General features: G+C 42.2%; 1 protein-coding gene across 4 annotated transcripts in view; it reads right to left on the bottom strand.

Annotated features, from left to right (window-relative positions):
- LOC306885473 (CYFIP-related Rac1 interactor A-like) overlaps positions 1-18,226 on the bottom strand; it is a 32,984-nt gene that overhangs the window by 10,118 nt on the left and 4,640 nt on the right. The window contains exons 1-3 of one of the 4 annotated variants that reach the window (XM_079442013.1): positions 12,519-12,733; positions 10,683-10,763; positions 10,192-10,271 (exon numbers count right to left, since the gene is read on the bottom strand). In XM_079442013.1, coding sequence (XP_079298139.1) covers positions 10,192-10,264 — 73 coding nt within the window. In that variant the 5' untranslated portion in view covers positions 10,265-10,271; positions 10,683-10,763; positions 12,519-12,733. Of the gene's footprint in view, positions 1-10,191; positions 10,272-10,682; positions 10,764-12,518; positions 12,745-13,676; positions 13,770-18,226 lie in introns of those variants that run through there. The other 3 variants (XM_079442016.1, XM_079442015.1, XM_079442014.1) reach the window with 3 other exon arrangements.

The raw sequence follows: 18,226 nt of genomic DNA, 5'->3' as shown, positions 1-18,226 counted from the left end.
CGTGAGAGCTAGCATATGCGTTGCTGAAGTGAGTTCAAACCATCGGCAGATTACACTCTACAAACTTACAATTATTGTCAAAAATAACGAATAATACTTCCAGAATAATCTCACAAAACAAAGTATACATACCGACGATGCTACGTCAGAAATGAGAAGTAGACAGATGCGATTGAAGCGCCATGAAAATAAACTTGAGCAAACCGCTGAAACGCGCATGAAGTGCGTGAGTAATACTTCCCAACTACGGATCGCGTAAAAGGACATTTAGCACAGCGCGATCTTAAAGTGACCATGACCTAAATACAAACACATATGAAATGCATATTCCTGGAACACCTAGAACTCTGGAATGCTGACTAAACATAAAGCATGTTAATGAAACTTTAAACTTAATGCTTATTTAAGTTTTCTTACTCATAACAAAACACTCCCCGCCTGACGTGGACACACGTCACCCCACAGTCCATGCACAGTCCATTATTTATTTATTTTTTTTTAAAACAGTCCATTTACTATGCCTCTGGAGGTAGAAGGAGAACTATTTCATTGACTGGCCTGAGAAAGAGGCTAGTCCCGCCTGGTTTGATGATCTTCACCTCAACCTGGCGCACTTTCCCATCTTTGCTAGGGAAGGCCTGTGTAATCAGTCCAAGAGGCCATTCATTCCTAGGTGCTTGGCTGTTCTTAAGGAGAACAACGCTTCCAGACTGAATGTTTGGCTGAGTGGACTGCCATTTTTTGCGGGCCTGCAGTGTTGGGAGGAATTGTTTCCTCCAGCGGTCCCAGAAGGTGTTGGACAGGTGCTGAACTTGCCGCCACTGGGACTTGTAGAGGTCTGCAACTCCAAACTCACCAGCAGGAGCAGGAACAATGTTCGTCTTTTGTGTGAGAAGAGCAGCTGGTGTAAGTATGAACGAGTCATCAGGGTCCATAGTCACTGGAACAAGTGGCCTGGCGTTGATGATCGCTGCAACTTCTGCCATGAAAGTCACCAGCACTTCGTGGGTGAGCTTGTCTTTCAGCTGGAGGAACATTGCGTCCAGAATCCTCCTAGCCAGTCCTATCATTCTCTCCCATGATCCACCCCAATGGGATGCATGTGGGGGATTAAAAGACCAGATGCAACCCTTGTCCGAGAGGTAAGTCTTTACAGCAGTGCTGTCAATGTTTGAGGCTATCTTCAGTTCCTTACAGGCGCCAATGAAGTTTGTGCCACGGTCGGAACGAATGTATTTGACCGGCCCACGTATCGAAAGGAAGCGCCGTAGCGCATTGATGAAGCTAGAAGTGTCGAGGGATTCTATGACTTCAATGTGCACAGCTCTTATGCTCATGCACGTAAAGATCACTGCCCACCTTTTACTTTGAGCGAAGCCGCCTCTGGTCTTGCGTGAGGAGACGTTCCATGGGCCGAACACATCAAGACCGACGCTGGAGAACGGAGGATCTGTTGAGAGACGATCGACTGGCAGGTTAGCCATTTTCTGGATGCTGAGTGGAGCTCTGAGCCTTCTGCATGTTATGCATTGGTGGATGATGCTGCTTACTCTTTTCTTCCCTCCGACTATCCAAAAGCCAGCTGAACGGACCGCCCCCTCAGTAAAGTGACGGCCTTGATGATGAATTTGCTCGTGGTGGTGTCTGATGAGCAAAGTGGCGATGTGATGCCGGCCAGGAATAATCAGGGGAGTCTTTTCACTCTGATTGAGATTTGAATGATGAAGACGGCCTCCAACTCTGAGAAGGCCGTGTGCGTCAATGAACGAGTCCAGATTTCTGAGAGGGCTTGTTTTTGGCATCCTTTCCTGTTTTAGAATGCACTTTATCTCTTGGCTGTAGACTTCCTGTTGAACTGCTTGGATGATTACAGTTGACGCTTTCTCGGATTCCTCAACTGTGAATTCAGCTTTGCAGTAATGCCAGCCCTTGCATGCTCTGTTCTCTCTGTGAGCTGTCTTGAAATGACAGGCTATGTGAACGAGGCGGGTGACTGCACGAGTTAATGACTTCCAGGTAGAGAACTTAGCAAAGCGTTGTGAATCCAGTTGCTTGTTTGAGGCTGTAGTGCTTAAGGCAGACACCAGAGGGCGGATGTCTGGGTCTGTGCTCGGGTCAACAAGGTCATAAGTGCTTGCAGAAATGCTGGGCTCCGGCTTGGAGAGAAATTTGGGCCCACTCAGCCAGTTGGTGTGTTTCAGTTGGCCAGCAGGGACGGAACGCGTTGCGTGATCTGCAGGGTTCAGGTCTGTTGGCACGTAGCGCCACTGGTCTGGTCGGCAGGATCTTCGGATGCGTAACACCCGGTTGCTGACATAGACATAAAAGCGCCTGGTCTCATTACAAATATAGCCCAAGACTACTTTACTGTCTGAATAGTAGGTTACGGCATCAAGCTGTAGGTCTAGTTCTGCTGAGACCAGGTCTGCTAACTCAACAGCAAGCACTGCTGCGCAGAGTTCAAGTCTTGGCACTGTGTGTTCAGGGTAGGGGGCCAGCTTGGCTTTGCCCATTACAAATCCACTCTGGTTGTTGCCATTACTGTCTGTCACCTTCAGGTAGCACACAGCACCGATAGCTTTCACTGACGCATCACAGAACACACACAGTTCTCTTCTTACTGCTGCTGACGGTGAGGTTTCTGTGTAGCGCCTTGGGATGGAAAGCCCAGCGAGCTCGGACAGAGAGGCTCTCCATGACGTCCAGGCATCTTCCATGGCTGGAGGTAAGGGCGCATCCCAGTCACCGTTCTCCACCGTGAGCTCTCGCAGGATAGCCTTGCCTTGGATTGTAACGGGCGCAACAAATCCAAGTGGGTCGTAGAGTCTATTGATTGTGGATAAGACACCCCGCCGGGTGTAGGGCTTGGTCTCACTAGAGACATTAAAAAGGAAACAGTCTGTCTTGAGATTCCAGTCAAGCCCGAGGCTGCGCTGCAACGGCAGCGCGTCTGTGTCAAGGTCAAGGTCTTTGAGGTCACTCGCGTGGTCACTGGATGGAAAGGCGTCCATGACTTCTTTGTTGTTCGCTGCAATCTTGTGAAGTCTCAGATTTGACTTGGAGAGCACATCCTGAGTCCTTTTTAACAGGCTGATAGCAGCTTGAACTGTGGGCAGGGACTTCAACCCGTCATCGACATAGAAGTCATGCAACACGAAGTGTTGCACATCTGGGTCGACGTGGAACTCGTTGCCTTGAACAGACTTGTGTAGACCATGAATAGCCACTGCAGGTGAAGGGCTATTGCCGAAGACGTGGACGTTCATCCGGTAATCCACGGTGGCTTTGGAGAGGTCATTGTCCTGGAACCAGAGAAAGCGTAAGAAGTTACGGTCTTTCTCTCTTACCCGGAAGCAATAGAACATCTGTTCTATGTCGGCTGTGACGGCGATGGCCTCTCTTCTGAACCGAATCAGCACTCCCAGTAGTGTGTTATTCAGGTCAGGACCGGTTAACAGCACGTTGTTGAGTGACACGCCGTTGTATTGGGCACTGGAATCGAATACCACACGGATTTTCTTAGGTTTTTTCGGATGATACACCCCGAACGTTGGTAAGTACCACCTTTCTTCATCCGAACTGAGAGGGGGGGCTAACTCTGCATGACCGTTCCGAAACATGTTGCCCATGAAGGCGAGAAAGTGGTCTCTCATCTCAGGCTTTTTCTCAAAGTTACGCTTGAGAGACATGAGACGCCTCAGCGCCTGTGGCCTATTGTCTGGGAGCCGTGGGCGTGGACTCTTGAAGGGTAATGGTGCCACCCAACTGTTATTTGGGTCTTTTTGTAGTCCTTCATCCATTATCTCCATGAACGTTGAATCTTGAATGGAGGGAGCCACCTGGTTGTCATCCCTGGTCCGCCTGAACACTGTGCATCCAAGGTGGTCGGTTTCACAAATAGGCTGGTCCTCAGGATACGCTGGAGGCTCACTGATGACCTGGGTGTCGCTGAACCTCTCCTTCACATGGAACACGTTGGGGCACGCGTCAAAGAGAGTGGGCCGTTGCAGCTCTGTGGTGTTCGTATGGAACGTGCTAATTGTAAGTGGCCTGTGAACATTACCTAGGCACACATTTCCAACAATGACCCACCCCAGGTCTAACTTCTGTGCGTAAGGCAGGTTGTGAGGGCCATTCACCTGTTTGCGGACTTTATGCACTCTGATAATGTCTCGTCCTAAGAGAAGCATAATGGGGGCTTGCGGGTCGGTGTCTGGGATGAGGTGTGCCACTGACTTTAGATGAGCATGATGAAGAGCTACTTCGGGGGTTGGAATCTCCTCTCTGTTGTTCGGTATGTCGTTACATTCTATGAGGCTTGGCAACGGGATGCGAACAGCTCCATCCAGAGACTCCACTTCATAGCCACTGGCCCTTCTGCCTGCTGATGGCTTCACTCCGGCACATGTTCTCAGTGTGTAAGGAGAGCTTGGACTTTGGTCGTTGAACATGTCGAAGAACTGTGAGCGAACCAGTGACCTGTTGCTCTGCTCGTCCATGATCGCATACAGTTTCACGGCTTTTTCTCTGTGGCCGACTGGGAACACTTTGACGAGGCATATTTTCGAGCAGGAGCGGTCTGTGAGTTCCCCTCCGCAGATTTCCGTGCATTTGTTGGTGACCTGAGACTGCGGTGAAGCTTCATCCTCCTCCCCGCCGTGCTCAGCAGTAGGGCCAGCCCTCTGATGCCAGGGTGCAGGTCCAGGGTGAAGCGCTGTGTTGTGCCTGTCGCTCTTACATTCAAAACACTGGACATTGAGTTTGCAGTTCTTTGCTATGTGAGACGAGGAAGAAAGACATTTAAAGCACACATTATTCTCTTTAAGGAGTGTTTTGCGCTCGTCAATGGGCTTTTCTCTGAATGCCCGACACTTACGGAGAGGGTGTGGCTTTTTATGCAACAGACACAGTTTGTCGCCTTCGTCGGATTTTGTTGGAGGCTCACCCGTGTCAGATGTGGCTCTGGGTGACACCTCTGTCTTGTGGACGGAGACTTCCCGCTGTCTGGTGGGCTTCCACGCTGTCTTCTCTGTTCTGGGGACCATGTCTGTGTTGCCGATGTGACTGAAGCTTGGGTCATTTGCGATGCGAGCCTGCTCGCTGACAAAATCAACAAAGAAGCCAAAGGGAGGATAGATCACATGGTTTTGACGCTTGTAGGCTGCACCAGCTATTACCCACTTGTCCTGGAGACGAGGCGGGAGTTTCTGTACAATTGGGTTGACGCCTCTCGACGTGTCCAGGAAAGCCAGGCCTGGTAAGTCTCCTTCAGCCTTAGCGGCCTGCAGTTCCATTAGCAGATCACCCAGCTTCGTCAGCTTAGATCCATCTCGGTTTACTATTTTTGGAAAGCTGTCAATGCGTTTGAACAGAGCATTTTCTATTGCTTCAGCTGAGCCATATGTTTGCTCGAGCCTTTCCCATGCCATGGCCAGTCCTGCTTCTGGCCGATTGATGTGTATTGCTCTTATCTGCTCAATATGCTCTGCTGACTCCTTCCCGAGCCACTTTAGCAGAAGATCCATCTCCTCACTCGGTTCCAGGATAAGGCCTCTGATGGCAGTCAAAAAGGAACGCTTCCATGCTCTGTAGTTTTGGGGTTTGTCATTGAATTGAAGCAAGCCTGTAGCCACAAGCTCACGGCGGGCTAGATACCTGACAAAGTCATTTATGTATGAGCTGCCATCATTGTAGTCTGGCGGTATGGCATGGTGTGCGGGAGGAGGCTGGGTGTGGTGATTTTGTGTTCTGAAGTGGTGTATTAGAGAAGCATGCTCACCGCTGGACTTGATGTGAGGTAGACAAACATCTCCAGGCGTCCTGTTGAATGGCTTGTGGCTGTCTTCGTATGTGCTGATGTAAGGCTGTTGTGAGATGAGACGATGTGTAGCAGTACTGTTCTGATGCGGATAGAAGGGACTGGCTTCAGGCTTTAGTGGTGGAGGTGACACGTTGTGGTTAAAGACTGGCGCTGTCTTTGCTTGTATGTCACCGTTTTCACATGACTTAAGTTCTGAATCCCTTTCTTTTAGTTGATCAAGCACATACTGCCTTGTGCGTTGTGAGGCTTCTAAAGGAACAGAGTCTTTGTTCAGGTCACAACTATGTCTCTCGCTCTTTACATCAGCAGCAGCTTCAAGTGTCTCTGCTTCTGCAATGGCTGCTGCAACCTCTTTTTTATGTTTTAGCATTGCTATAGACACTTCCAACTTAGCTTGTTGTAGCCTCAGATTAGCTTCCTCTTCAGCATAGCATAGGCGTGCCTTCGCTGCTTCGGCTCTCGCTCTTGCTCTGACTGCTGCAGACCCCGCTGACGATGAACTGGATCTCACTGAACAACATACTTGCGAGCGTGTCCTTAACGATGCACTGTATGGGTCCTCCTGTGCTGCTGTATTTCCATGCAAACTCTCCTCTGTAGCCTGTAGCTCGGTGGCGCGCGCTGCTCCAGTAGCACTTGACTGTAGAGTATGGTCTGTTGCTCGTCCACTGGATGCGTGTGACGACGACATGTCGGCCAGCTTCCAACTTGCTCTGCTTTATCTCACTTGCTTGATAGCGTCGTTTCACTGTGCCGTCCTCGATATGTTAACTTAATATCCTGACAGCCAGCTAAACTTTTTCCCCACACCAAGACTCTGAAGATTAATTCTTAGTTCCACAGGTTTATTGGAGTTAAGGAAAATAGTGAAACTGCAACACACAAAAGAGCAATGACAATTACACATGAATAAAGGCTACTTTGCACAATTACTGTTACATATTTGTTTGTACTCATTTAACACTAATAAAGAAATACATGTGAATTACATTCTGGTATTAAACCATCTTTACCGTGTAGCTCATAACAAATGAACACGTGAGAGCTAGCATATGCGTTGCTGAAGTGAGTTCAAACCATCGGCAGATTACACTCTACAAACTTACAATTATTGTCAAAAATAACGAATAATACTTCCAGAATAATCTCACAAAACAAAGTATACATACCGACGATGCTACGTCAGAAATGAGAAGTAGACAGATGCGATTGAAGCGCCATGAAAATAAACTTGAGCAAACCGCTGAAACGCGCATGAAGTGCGTGAGTAATACTTCCCAACTACGGATCGCGTAAAAGGACATTTAGCACAGCGCGATCTTAAAGTGACCATGACCTAAATACAAACACATATGAAATGCATATTCCTGGAACACCTAGAACTCTGGAATGCTGACTAAACATAAAGCATGTTAATGAAACTTTAAACTTAATGCTTATTTAAGTTTTCTTACTCATAACAAAACAGCTACATTTCTCCAAATCTGTTCTAATGAAGAAACAAACTCATCTACATCTAGGATGTTCTGAGTACATTTTCAGCTAATTTGAATTTTTTAGGTGAACTATTCCTTTAAGGTGCGCTCACACAATTTTTGTGGGTGAAATCAAGCCATTTAAATTGGAATATATTTGATCGTGAATTTCATCTAAAGGCAAAAAGGTTTCCTAAGTTGGTCACACAAATTTGCTTCTCTGAACAACAGAAAGGTGCTTGGATTGAAAGTGACTTCTGTGAGAGCTGTGCATACACAATTTCACTGACTTTTCGCTAATGGGCAGTCGTGGCCTAATGGATAGAGAGTTGGACTTGTAACCCGAAGGTCGTGGGTTCGAGTCTCAGGTCCGGCAGGGATTGTAGGTGGGGGAGTGAATAACCAGCGCTCTCTCCACCCTCAATACCACGACTGAGGTGGGACCCTTGAACAAGGCACCGAACCCTCAACTGCTCCCCGGGCGCCGCAGCATTGGCTGCCCACTGCTCCGGGTGTATGTTCACTACTGTGTGGGTTAAATGGATGGGTTAAATGCAGAGCACAAATTCCGAGTATGGGTCACCATACTTGGCCACACACCACTTCCCTTTCCCCCCTAATGTGACTGCTCATGTAGTATGAAGAATGTTTTAAAAATATTTTCCACTATAAAGGTCCTTTTGTGGAATGGAAGGGTTCCATGTATGTTAAAGGTTCTTCATGGAACCATAGATGCCAATAAATAACATCTGTTTTTAAAAAACTGCAGCAGAAGTTTGGGAAATGCTGTTAATTGCTAGCCTCTGTAAGTGATCTGTGAAGCTGGGCATCTCAGCCTGAGCCTTTACAAGCACACTTCTTTATCCTGAATCCAAACAGAAGAGCTGTAATGCATATAGAAGCAGTTAACCCTATCAGAGGTCTTTGATGCATTTTCTCTGTCAGTGTTTGACTGAATACACACACAGCTGTTTGTTCTATCAGCTGAGCAAACATACTTCAGTACAAACAAACACACACTCTACACTTCAGTGTAATTGCCAATGGCTCCTCCCAGTCATGTTACCTCCAGGTCTGTTTGCTCATCCTGCCTGTGATCTTCAAAGAACAGAGTCTGAAGACAGGCGTCAATGCTACAGTAGCAATGCAATGTTTGCTTTCCCTTTTGCACACTTTTATTGTGCACCACACACACACACCTTTTGGTTAATCACATGTATCAGAGCCTCAAAGCCTGTTGCTATGCCATTGTGTCTTGTATTTGAGATACTGAATTTTTATGAATGCCATTAGTGGCACACTAACCCCATTTCAGAACTGAGGAAATGTAAACCAGTGCAGTGTAACGCAGGTGATCGTTGTTTCGCTGTTACAAAATCAAAAAGTACAGATCGGGAGAGCGGCTGTTGTCCTTTTTTTTCTTTTTCTTTTTTTTGCATTCAACTTGATATTCTTTATATTATGCAAATTCTGCTATAGGGTCAATGACAAAAATTGTCAAGACAACATTTTAAAAACACACACGCCAGGTTATCTATATATATATATATATATTTAGCAGTTATACTGTTTTCTGAAAAAAAATACTGTAAGGAAATGTGTGGTATAACCATCCTTACACCTTAAATGCATGCGAGTAATAATTATAATTTTCAACTTTTTTTTTTTTTTTTATTTAAGTAAAATATATTTTTATATAACATTATTATTATTATTATTTAAGAGAGTTTCTTGAATACAATCAAGTTTTAGCAGTTTGACTTGACAACCAAACTTTCTGCCTTTAAAATGCCAAATTATCTGATATTTTTAAGAAACTTAAATGTTATGCAAGTCTACATGGGTCATCGCTGTGATATTATTTCTTGTTTTTATGGTTTTCTTGTCTTATAGTAACATGTTGTTTCCACCAATTATAATATATTTTATTAATGATAAAAAAAATCATTTTAAATAAAATTCTTATTGCTTTTTAAGAAATAATTAAAGAATATAATTAGGCCTATAATACTTTTTTTTAAGTGGGATTTTTTTATATAAAAAATTGAACATATGTCCGTCATACAAGAGATGTATTCAGATCAATATATTTGAAAGAAAACGAACCTATGTCATTGACCCTATAATGGATTACAGACAAATGCATTACACTGTATAACTTGTGTCACTTCAAGAACATCTCAAAACTACTGAAATATTCTTAGAGGAAGGACAACCTATATTATAGACTGGACAACAACCACTCTAAGTCTTCCTGGTTCTCACACTTGAGGGACTGGAGTTTTATTTCCTCCATAAAAAAGGAGATGTTAGGTATGAAGCTGTTAGAGGTGTCATAAAAGGAAGGATTACTCAGGAGGGAGAGAAGTGCTTAGGTGAGGGTTAAAAGGGAACACAACATCAGAGAAAAAGGAAATTGAGGCTCCCCTTTCAGTAGGCAGCTTCCATTCCCACTTCCTTAAATCCTCAGACTGGTTAATAATGCGTTCACACACACACACACACACACACACACATCCAGATGCACAGGACACACAGGAACAGATTATGGAGCCAACACACTTTACAAGTCTGCAAAGGTTTGGGTGAAAAAGAGGAGATAAGTTAAGTGTTATGTGATTATGCTTTTCATCCCACTCTAACTGCTAAAAAAAAAGCATGGCATTCGTACGACGACCTTTAATTCAGCAGATCACAGCCGACCTGGAGAGGAGCGCAAAAAAAGTCACGTCACAAATCGAGGTCACCGAAAAACCTTGAATGCCAGGCATTGATGCACAAACAGAGGGATGGCGGAGAAAGGAAGTGAAAATGTAGAGGACAGCGAATGAGGAGGAACCGTGATCAAATGGGAAAGAAGAGCAAACTCAAAACATAAGAAGCTGATGGTCTCACGTTCAAAGTCAAGGAAAACTATAGGGCCATGCTCAAGTTCGGTGCAAGCCAGCAGTTTCAGGAGATTTCCCATGATCCCCCTGGAACAGAGAGAAGGGAGAAGCATGTGGGTCATGGGAGATGTGGCAGATGTGTGTCTGGTGTTGGGTGTGTGTTCGTGTGAATGTGCGTGGAGTCTGGGATGGGGATCGGGGCGCATAGGGTGTGGGATGGACTTTAGGTGTCGAGATTCTTGGGTGATGTAGATATGGTCACATGGTCACACTGAAACTCCCTCTTTCTATATATGAATGGAAACGAGTGAACGCAATCATGAAGAGAGCAAAAAGAAACAGTTTCCAAAAACAACAACAAAAAATCTTCAGTCTGTCTTAATCCACTTAGAGGATGTCTCTACACCTGCTCCAACCCTGATACCTCCATCTCCAATCACACACACATACACACATCCGAGCACACGTACACACACCGTACACCAGCAAAAAACTTACTTTCAAAATCCAGGAAAAAATGAGGACAGTTCTCTAAATCCTTGCCAAGGACCTTAATGAGGTTCCCCATGGCCGGCAAACCTGGGCAAGGAAGACAAATACATACAGTACAAAGAAATACAACCTAGATACTCATTAGCAAGACTCCTAGACTGTAAGTGTGTATTTTTACTGCAAAAACAATGGATGTTGTCATATGCTGTGGTAGGAGACTGTGCATTACATAAAGCTGGAAAATGCTGCTAGTTTTTTCATAGGGTAGACTGTAATAAAAAGGCTGTTTGTGTCTGAAATAATTCAACAAAATAATCCTTCTGACAAAGTGCTGTAACATTGCTGTAATGTTTTGTGGAGACACAAAAGTTAATTTTTTAAATTAAGTAAAATTTTAAAATTAAGTAAATTTTTAAAATCAATTTTCCTTTTCTTCATTACGGCAGTGTGCTAAAATTAATGCATGCCTTTAAAGATGTGAATACCACTATGTTGTTTGTTGCAATGCAGCATTTGAATATAATATAGGAAAAGAGCAGAAATAACTCCGTGATCATGACACAAACCGCACAAACAGGAACAAACACCTTTTGGTGATCTAGCATCGTGTGACTCGAGATGTACAATAACTTAATGCCATGGTAATATTATATGAACTCACATTAACCCTGTTTAGTAGCACATAGCTGAGGTCTGCCTGTCCTAACTGTGACTCAACGTTTATAGCAAATCTGACTGTCCATACTGAAAGCGAAAATGCTATATGACATGACACATTTATAGATAATCACTTATGTGAAGTGGGATTTTGGACCAATGAGATTTCATCATGCTTAACATAACATATATAGAACTAAATGATTTACAAAAACTCTGATTTGCTTAGAATAAATGTCTTTGCTGCTTGTTGCTTTATTGCATTGCATTTGGCCAGAATATAATGTACCGTCAACATAACCGTTTTGTTTGTTAAATCAGTTTGCATGCACTAAATATCAACTGCAGCCAGTTGGCAATGGACACCAAATGGTGCAAGTAATAGCTTGCATTAGAGGAATAATTCTGGACAGACTAGTATATAGAAACATTCACGAAATAAAATAGCTGGATTATCGTGGCACTGATGATAACACAAAACCTATCATGGCATTTCCCAAGAGACACAGATGCGCATATTGGCTGTGTTTGAAATAAGAATCTGGCTGTTTCATATCTAGGCTTTTAAATCTTTCATATCAAGCCATATCCTTCGCTTATGGCACACAACGCAAAGATGGCTCCTCTCGGCCTGTTTATCACTTAAGAGGCAATATATCCCCCTCTGTCTGTCTCCTGGCAACCACCAGTAGAGCCCTGTTTCCATGGCTGGACCACATTGCCTCTCCCACCTGTACTCTCTCTCTATCTGAGGCTTTCCTCATCTACCAGCCAAATCCTAGTCTAAAGTATATTACAGCCTTTCTGTCTGTCTGTCTATATGTCTGTCTGTTTGTGTGTCTCTGTCTGTCTGTCTGACTGACTGAATCTGTCTGTCTGTCTGTTTGTTTGTTTGTCTGTCATTATCTGTCTGTCTCTATCTGTGTGACTGACTGAATCTGTCTGTCTTTCTGACTGTATCTGTTTGTTTGTTTGTCTGTCTGTCTTTTTGTCTATCTGTCTGTCTGTCTGTCGTTATCCCTTGTGCCTCATTCCAACAGAAGCTCTCACATAAACCGCAGATCCATCAACCTTTTGTCTCGCCAAAGCTCTCACTGAAAAACTGTCAACCAGTAATTAATCTTCCGTATCTGTCACGTCAACAAAAAGCATACAGCTTGAGACATATGACTGTCCTTTACTTACCAGCCAACAAATGTTTACCCTCCTCCTTCCGACTTCCCTTAATAAAGCCTCACTGTGCTAGTCCTCTCAGTTTTCCACTCCTATCCGAGTCTGTACTCCTCCTGAGCTGTCCCTGAACCCAGCTGTGAAGAGTCCGTCTTAATGCGGCTGGTGCTGTACAGCCCCACAGGAACCCTCTCAGCCTTACCAACGGTCCCCTCTGCAGCTCTGCGTTCAACATCGCTCTGCTCTTTTCACACTTCTCTTTTTCTGACAGCTATTTAAAGGCAGGGCTTAATTTAAAAGAGCCTGGTGAAATCGTTTCTCCGTGGTACCATATATGCTTAGTTTAGATAGGGTGAGAGGTTAGAGAACTGCTGGCTTACACTAGTGCAGGGGTTTACCGATAGCTTGAGCTCTCTAGCTGCAGTTTCCTGTGTACAAAACATATCCTCTGCTGAATTTAGTATTACACAGTCATCGATTTGTGCTATGGAGTAATAGAAAGTACATAATCTTTTGCTATTTTCTGGTTTAAAATGATCTGTGATATTACATTTTTTGTTTGGGCTAAAGTGAAAAAAAAAATTAATTAAAGCAGACTTTGTAAAACTAAATATTGAGAACAGAGTCCCATGTGTACTTAATTATAAGGAAGTGACCCTGGTGGCAGCTTGTTGGGCCGACCAAAAATGGATCACAACTGTTTGAGACAGAAACTAGAGCAAAAACTTGTGCTTACACAGCAATATCACATTGTCCCTTTCTGATCCGCTCAGCCTACTCCAGACCTGACCAAGGAAATGCATATTTATTGTAATGTCACATCCAGGATGTTGCATAACTTTAACACTAAAGCTTTTGTCTCAAATATCTGTTGGTTTCATTACTGCATAAAGAGATGAATGGCGGACTGCACTAAATAAGCATGGATTCAAAGATGGAAAATAATATCTATAAATATTTCTGCATGGCATCTGTTCATAGGCTATTTTTGATTGGAGTTGTGACTTTGCTGTTTCTGCTGAAACCGATGAGAAAATCTGCGCCATCACAAAGTGGGCAGACAGAATGCAGTTGCTTTCAAACACTTTTTTTTGCCTTGTATTTTCACATCTTTTTCTCACACATGGTGCCATATGGCTTGATGAATAGGGACGTGTTGTTTTTGGTCCATACCTTTGCTTGCGATTTTCCTCACAGAGCACTTCACTGCATCAAATGAGAGCCTGTATGTTTCTCCCGCAGTATCACAGCACCAGCCTCCGCTACCTGAGAGAAAGAAGGAGAAATAAAGAGATGGTCAGATTAACATATTTCAGAAAAAAGGCTCAGAACAACATGGCATCGCATTTTTCCAGCCAAAATCTTTCCATATGTTTTGTAATTTTGCTTAGAGATATTAAACCTTTTAGGATTTTTAAAAAAAAATTATTAATGATATTATTTTCATGACCACTATGCAAACTTCATCAAATCCTCATTAATGTAATAAATTAATGTAAAAAAAAAGAACACAAATTTTACTCATTTCTGAGAACAAGATTAGTGCAACCCATTAATGCAAAAATACATATTATACAAACTGTGAAGCACCCGTTTTTAAAATTCTCATTAAAAATTGAGAATCATAGGACTAATTAAGTAATTTGAAAGAAATGTGTCAGAATGAAGAAAATATATATAATGGTTCTATAGGCTAGCAGTACTTATTTTCTTTTGGCAAAACATAAGTCTTTGTTAATTTGATCACAAATCTTAATATTGGGTTATGGATGTGCTATACATACAGTGGCTTGTTTTAAAGCAGTCAGTCAGGCAGACAATATAGTGATAAACCTCTGGGGAGGGATTCATGGGATACATTCGACAGGTCACAATCTGATTCATTTCTTGAGTGGCACGGCCAGCCTCCAATCAATCATCACACACACCCAGTATCACCCTCCAAATAAGGAGGCATGTTAACAGTTAGCTCAATGCATTATGCGGCAGTGTCCCTCATAAATCTGAGGCAGTGTGCAGCATCATGCAGCACACAAAGCGATCTGCTCACTGCAGTGACTTTATGACTGATATGGTCCTTCTTCATTTAGAATAACATCTGGGGATCATTTACCACACTAACATGACGTAAACAGACTCAGGATAAGTTTTACTGTAATTCCACTGAAGTGTGACCATTTTAGATGTTAAAATACACAGAGACAAATGGGCGTAGAATACGTAGGGGACATGTAACACGAAACTACGCCCCTGAATGGATAATGTTTTTCTTCAAAAGTCACAAGCAATATTTATAGGGTTGGATGCATGTTGTGGAGTTTCAGTATAGTCCAGCAAAATATGACCTCCAATTGAATTCACTGCAGCGTTAAGAGACTTCAGACTTATTGACCGTTCAGAGGACAGGGTCATCCAGGGTCACCAGGGACCAAGAAATGAGCGTACCTAGTGCATAGATCAAGCCTGTCCACCCCCAGAAGAAAAAGAGTGTTTAAATGTCAAAGGATAAAGTTGTAATGATTTGTACAATATAGGTCTGACTGATGTTCATGTCACAGCGAACAAAACACAAGGTCAAGCATTTCTTAATGAACTTTGACCTTTGCCAGCAACATCCTAACAATGCTGCGGCAGGTCGCAGTCACTTCAAAAGGACTTTAGATAAAGGACTTGCATTACAATAAAGAGCTCTCTGAGAAACTGGAACAGATGTTCTCTTCTGCATTCACTCTTTATAGAAGGCTCTTAAAGTTGTTTTGGCCCGTTTATAGTTCCATTTGCACTAACGCCACATTTATTTATTTATTTATTTTTAAGAAAATACATTTCTGTTTTAGAGTCACCAACACAGCAGCTCATGAAACATGACCAGAAAAACTGAAATGTCATTTATTGTTCAGTTTTTAAACAAACTGCTCAGAAATTAAATGTGCAAAATTAGGAGTATAACAACTAGCCACAGGGGTAGTTCCCTTAAAGTAACAACATTTTTGCATTCTTGTACTTTAGGGTAAGATGTAATCTTGAAGAACTACTATGAGCTTTTTAGGGTTAAAAAAGACACAACATTGCCCCTTTAAGGGTACTAACCCAACAAGCTGTTGTACTCAAAAAGGTATAATTTATGCACATAAATTGTAAAAACACATTGGTCAAGCATTGTGTTCTGCAAATATTATAGGCTCTATAAATTGTTTCTGATGTTCCTCATTTGTAAGTCTCTTTGAATAAAAGCGTCTACCAAATGAATAAATGTAAATGCGTGAATAGGTCCAATTTTTCTATTCAAAATATTGTCACAATGAACATTCAGGCTTAATGTGAATAGGTGAATTAAGTATGTGAAAATACTGTTTGCAAATTAGAGTCAAACTACAGTAAAAGCCTCCAAGCCAACACATTATTAACCTTGAATGAGTCACCCGTTTGATCAGAATGTGCCTTTAGAAGGGGGCGTCTTTTATTTATGATTTTAATTATATATGGGATAAACTAGTCCACATAATTTTACCTGTCTTTATCAAAAATGGCTCTTTAATATACTTAAAACATACAAACATGTTTTGAAAGAACTTTCAGACTGATATATTTATTAGAATAATGAAAGTGTGTATGGATCGTGGAGAGAAATGAACAAAAAGTAAAAAGCTTTTTCAGTTTTATTGTCATGTTTTCTTAAACTCTTTATTCTCAGGCAGAGAAACTCTTGTGAAAAAGAATGATATTTTTACAATACTGTATAAGCAAATATATATTAATGAAATAAAATACCACTTAAGTGTAGACTTTTGTATTAATGTCAATTTAAAAGTTTTACTTTGATGTTTATTTTGAAGTACGTTACTACATTTAATTTGATTTGTTGACTAACATACTTAAGCCCATGTAAAGTACTTAATTATAATTTTATCAGTGATAGTCAATATTATATTTAAAGTTAATATATTTTAAATGTACTTAATTGCAACTTAATCATTTCAAATGTGTAATTAAAATATATTTAAATAAACAATATACAAGTTTCACTAGAAATGGCAATTAAGTATATTTTAGTTTACCATAAATTCTTGTCGGTACATTCAACTGTAAACGTTGCCATATTTTAAATACAGTAGAATTATGAAATTACAATTAAGCAATCCTCTTAGAGTGGGTGAGAAAAACATTCTAAGGCTGATTGCATTTAATAATTTGCATTTAAACAAAACATTTTGGACAAACTCCTAATTTGCTGCTTATTAATAGTTAGTAAGGTAGTTGGGTAGGATTGGGGATGTTGAATTATGGTCATGCAGAAGCAACTCGTTAATAGTGAGAATTGGTCCCTATACTAAAGTGTTACTGAAATTTTCATTTAATTACAATAAACATACAAGTAAGTGTCCAAAAGCATCCAATTAAAAGTACTGTATGCTTAAGTGTACTTCTATTTCACAAGGGAAGTCAGGGAATAATATTAGTGATGATTTCTCCTTTCTTTTTCACTCTGCCTATCCCTCTCACTTCCTGACATGTCCAACTTTTTAAATGAGCATCATTATAGCTTCTACAGTGTGTGGAGATAGCATTAGCCTAGCATGGCAGGTCCTCAAAGAGAAATGGGTATTGACAGTGGGCTCGCCTCTGGGCTTGATGGGAGATGGCAGCGTCAGCGGCGGATGAAGAGAATGAATGGAAATCCAATGCTACAGCTGACAGGGTTGAGGATGCTCGGCCATCATCGGCCACTTGTCACCTACACCAATATAAGAGAATAGCAAAACATGCTAGTGCAGGAAGCGGGAAGAGGAGAGAGAAAGAAGGGAACAATTCTCCACCGCCACCCCTCCCCCATGCTCTCTCCATCCACGGCGCTGGAAGAAAAAAGGCTGAGACCGGAGAATAGCGCACATTGCAATTTGCACATTGCAAATTAGCATTGTGTGCCTTTGCTCAAGGGCTGACAAGAGACAAAAGTCTTGATCGCAGAGAATCTCTCATCGTTTTTGCTCATTCCTTTTGATGAGTGGAATTAATTGTAGCACAAAATGAAGCTTTAGATTTGGGAATGTTCCAAAGAACTACATTTTAAGGACCTTATTAGCAAAACACAATGCAAAACAATGAGCAAGCATCAAATGAACTGTCAGGAATGGATAAATGGATTTTTGATTCCACTGTTTTGCTTCATTGTCTCCTTAATAGAAATACAACAGCAATATCCAGATCCATAATAACCAAATTCTACCCTCAGGCTCATTTTTATCTCTTGTTTTTAAAAACCAGAACATCCCCTGAGAGTATATGATGGGTTTAGTAGCAGTTTTGTCAGCAAAACACCAGAAAGCATCAAGAGAGTGACCATTTGCACAAAGGCTCATGCCCCATGTATTGTGGTACTCCCCCCTTTCTGATGGGAAAACAAAAGACGCTACAGCCATTGGTGTGAATGAGCCATTCTGAAAGGTCATCAAGAAAACCACATTGCACTACGGTCTACCTGCCAGTTTGTGTCTGTTTCACCCATTTCTCTGGCTTTTTCACTCCCCGTGTGGAACACACCTGCTCAAGGTCAGGGAGCAAAAACCAGGTGCTAAATATAGCAAAAACACTTCTCCTTGGAATAATGCTCAAATCACACGTGTTTGTCTGATGTCTTAATTCAGAACCATTCTGGAAAGACCAACATGAATTTCCAGTGCTCCAAACTGTTATGCTGGTCGGTCTAGCTGGTGGACTGAAAA

Source organism: Barbus barbus, assembly GCF_936440315.1.
Source record: "Barbus barbus genome assembly, chromosome: 19".
Lineage (NCBI taxonomy): Eukaryota > Metazoa > Chordata > Actinopteri > Cypriniformes > Cyprinidae > Barbus > Barbus barbus.
The sequence above is the reverse complement of the archived record's forward strand: the minus strand, read 5'-3'. Positions and strand labels throughout refer to the sequence as shown.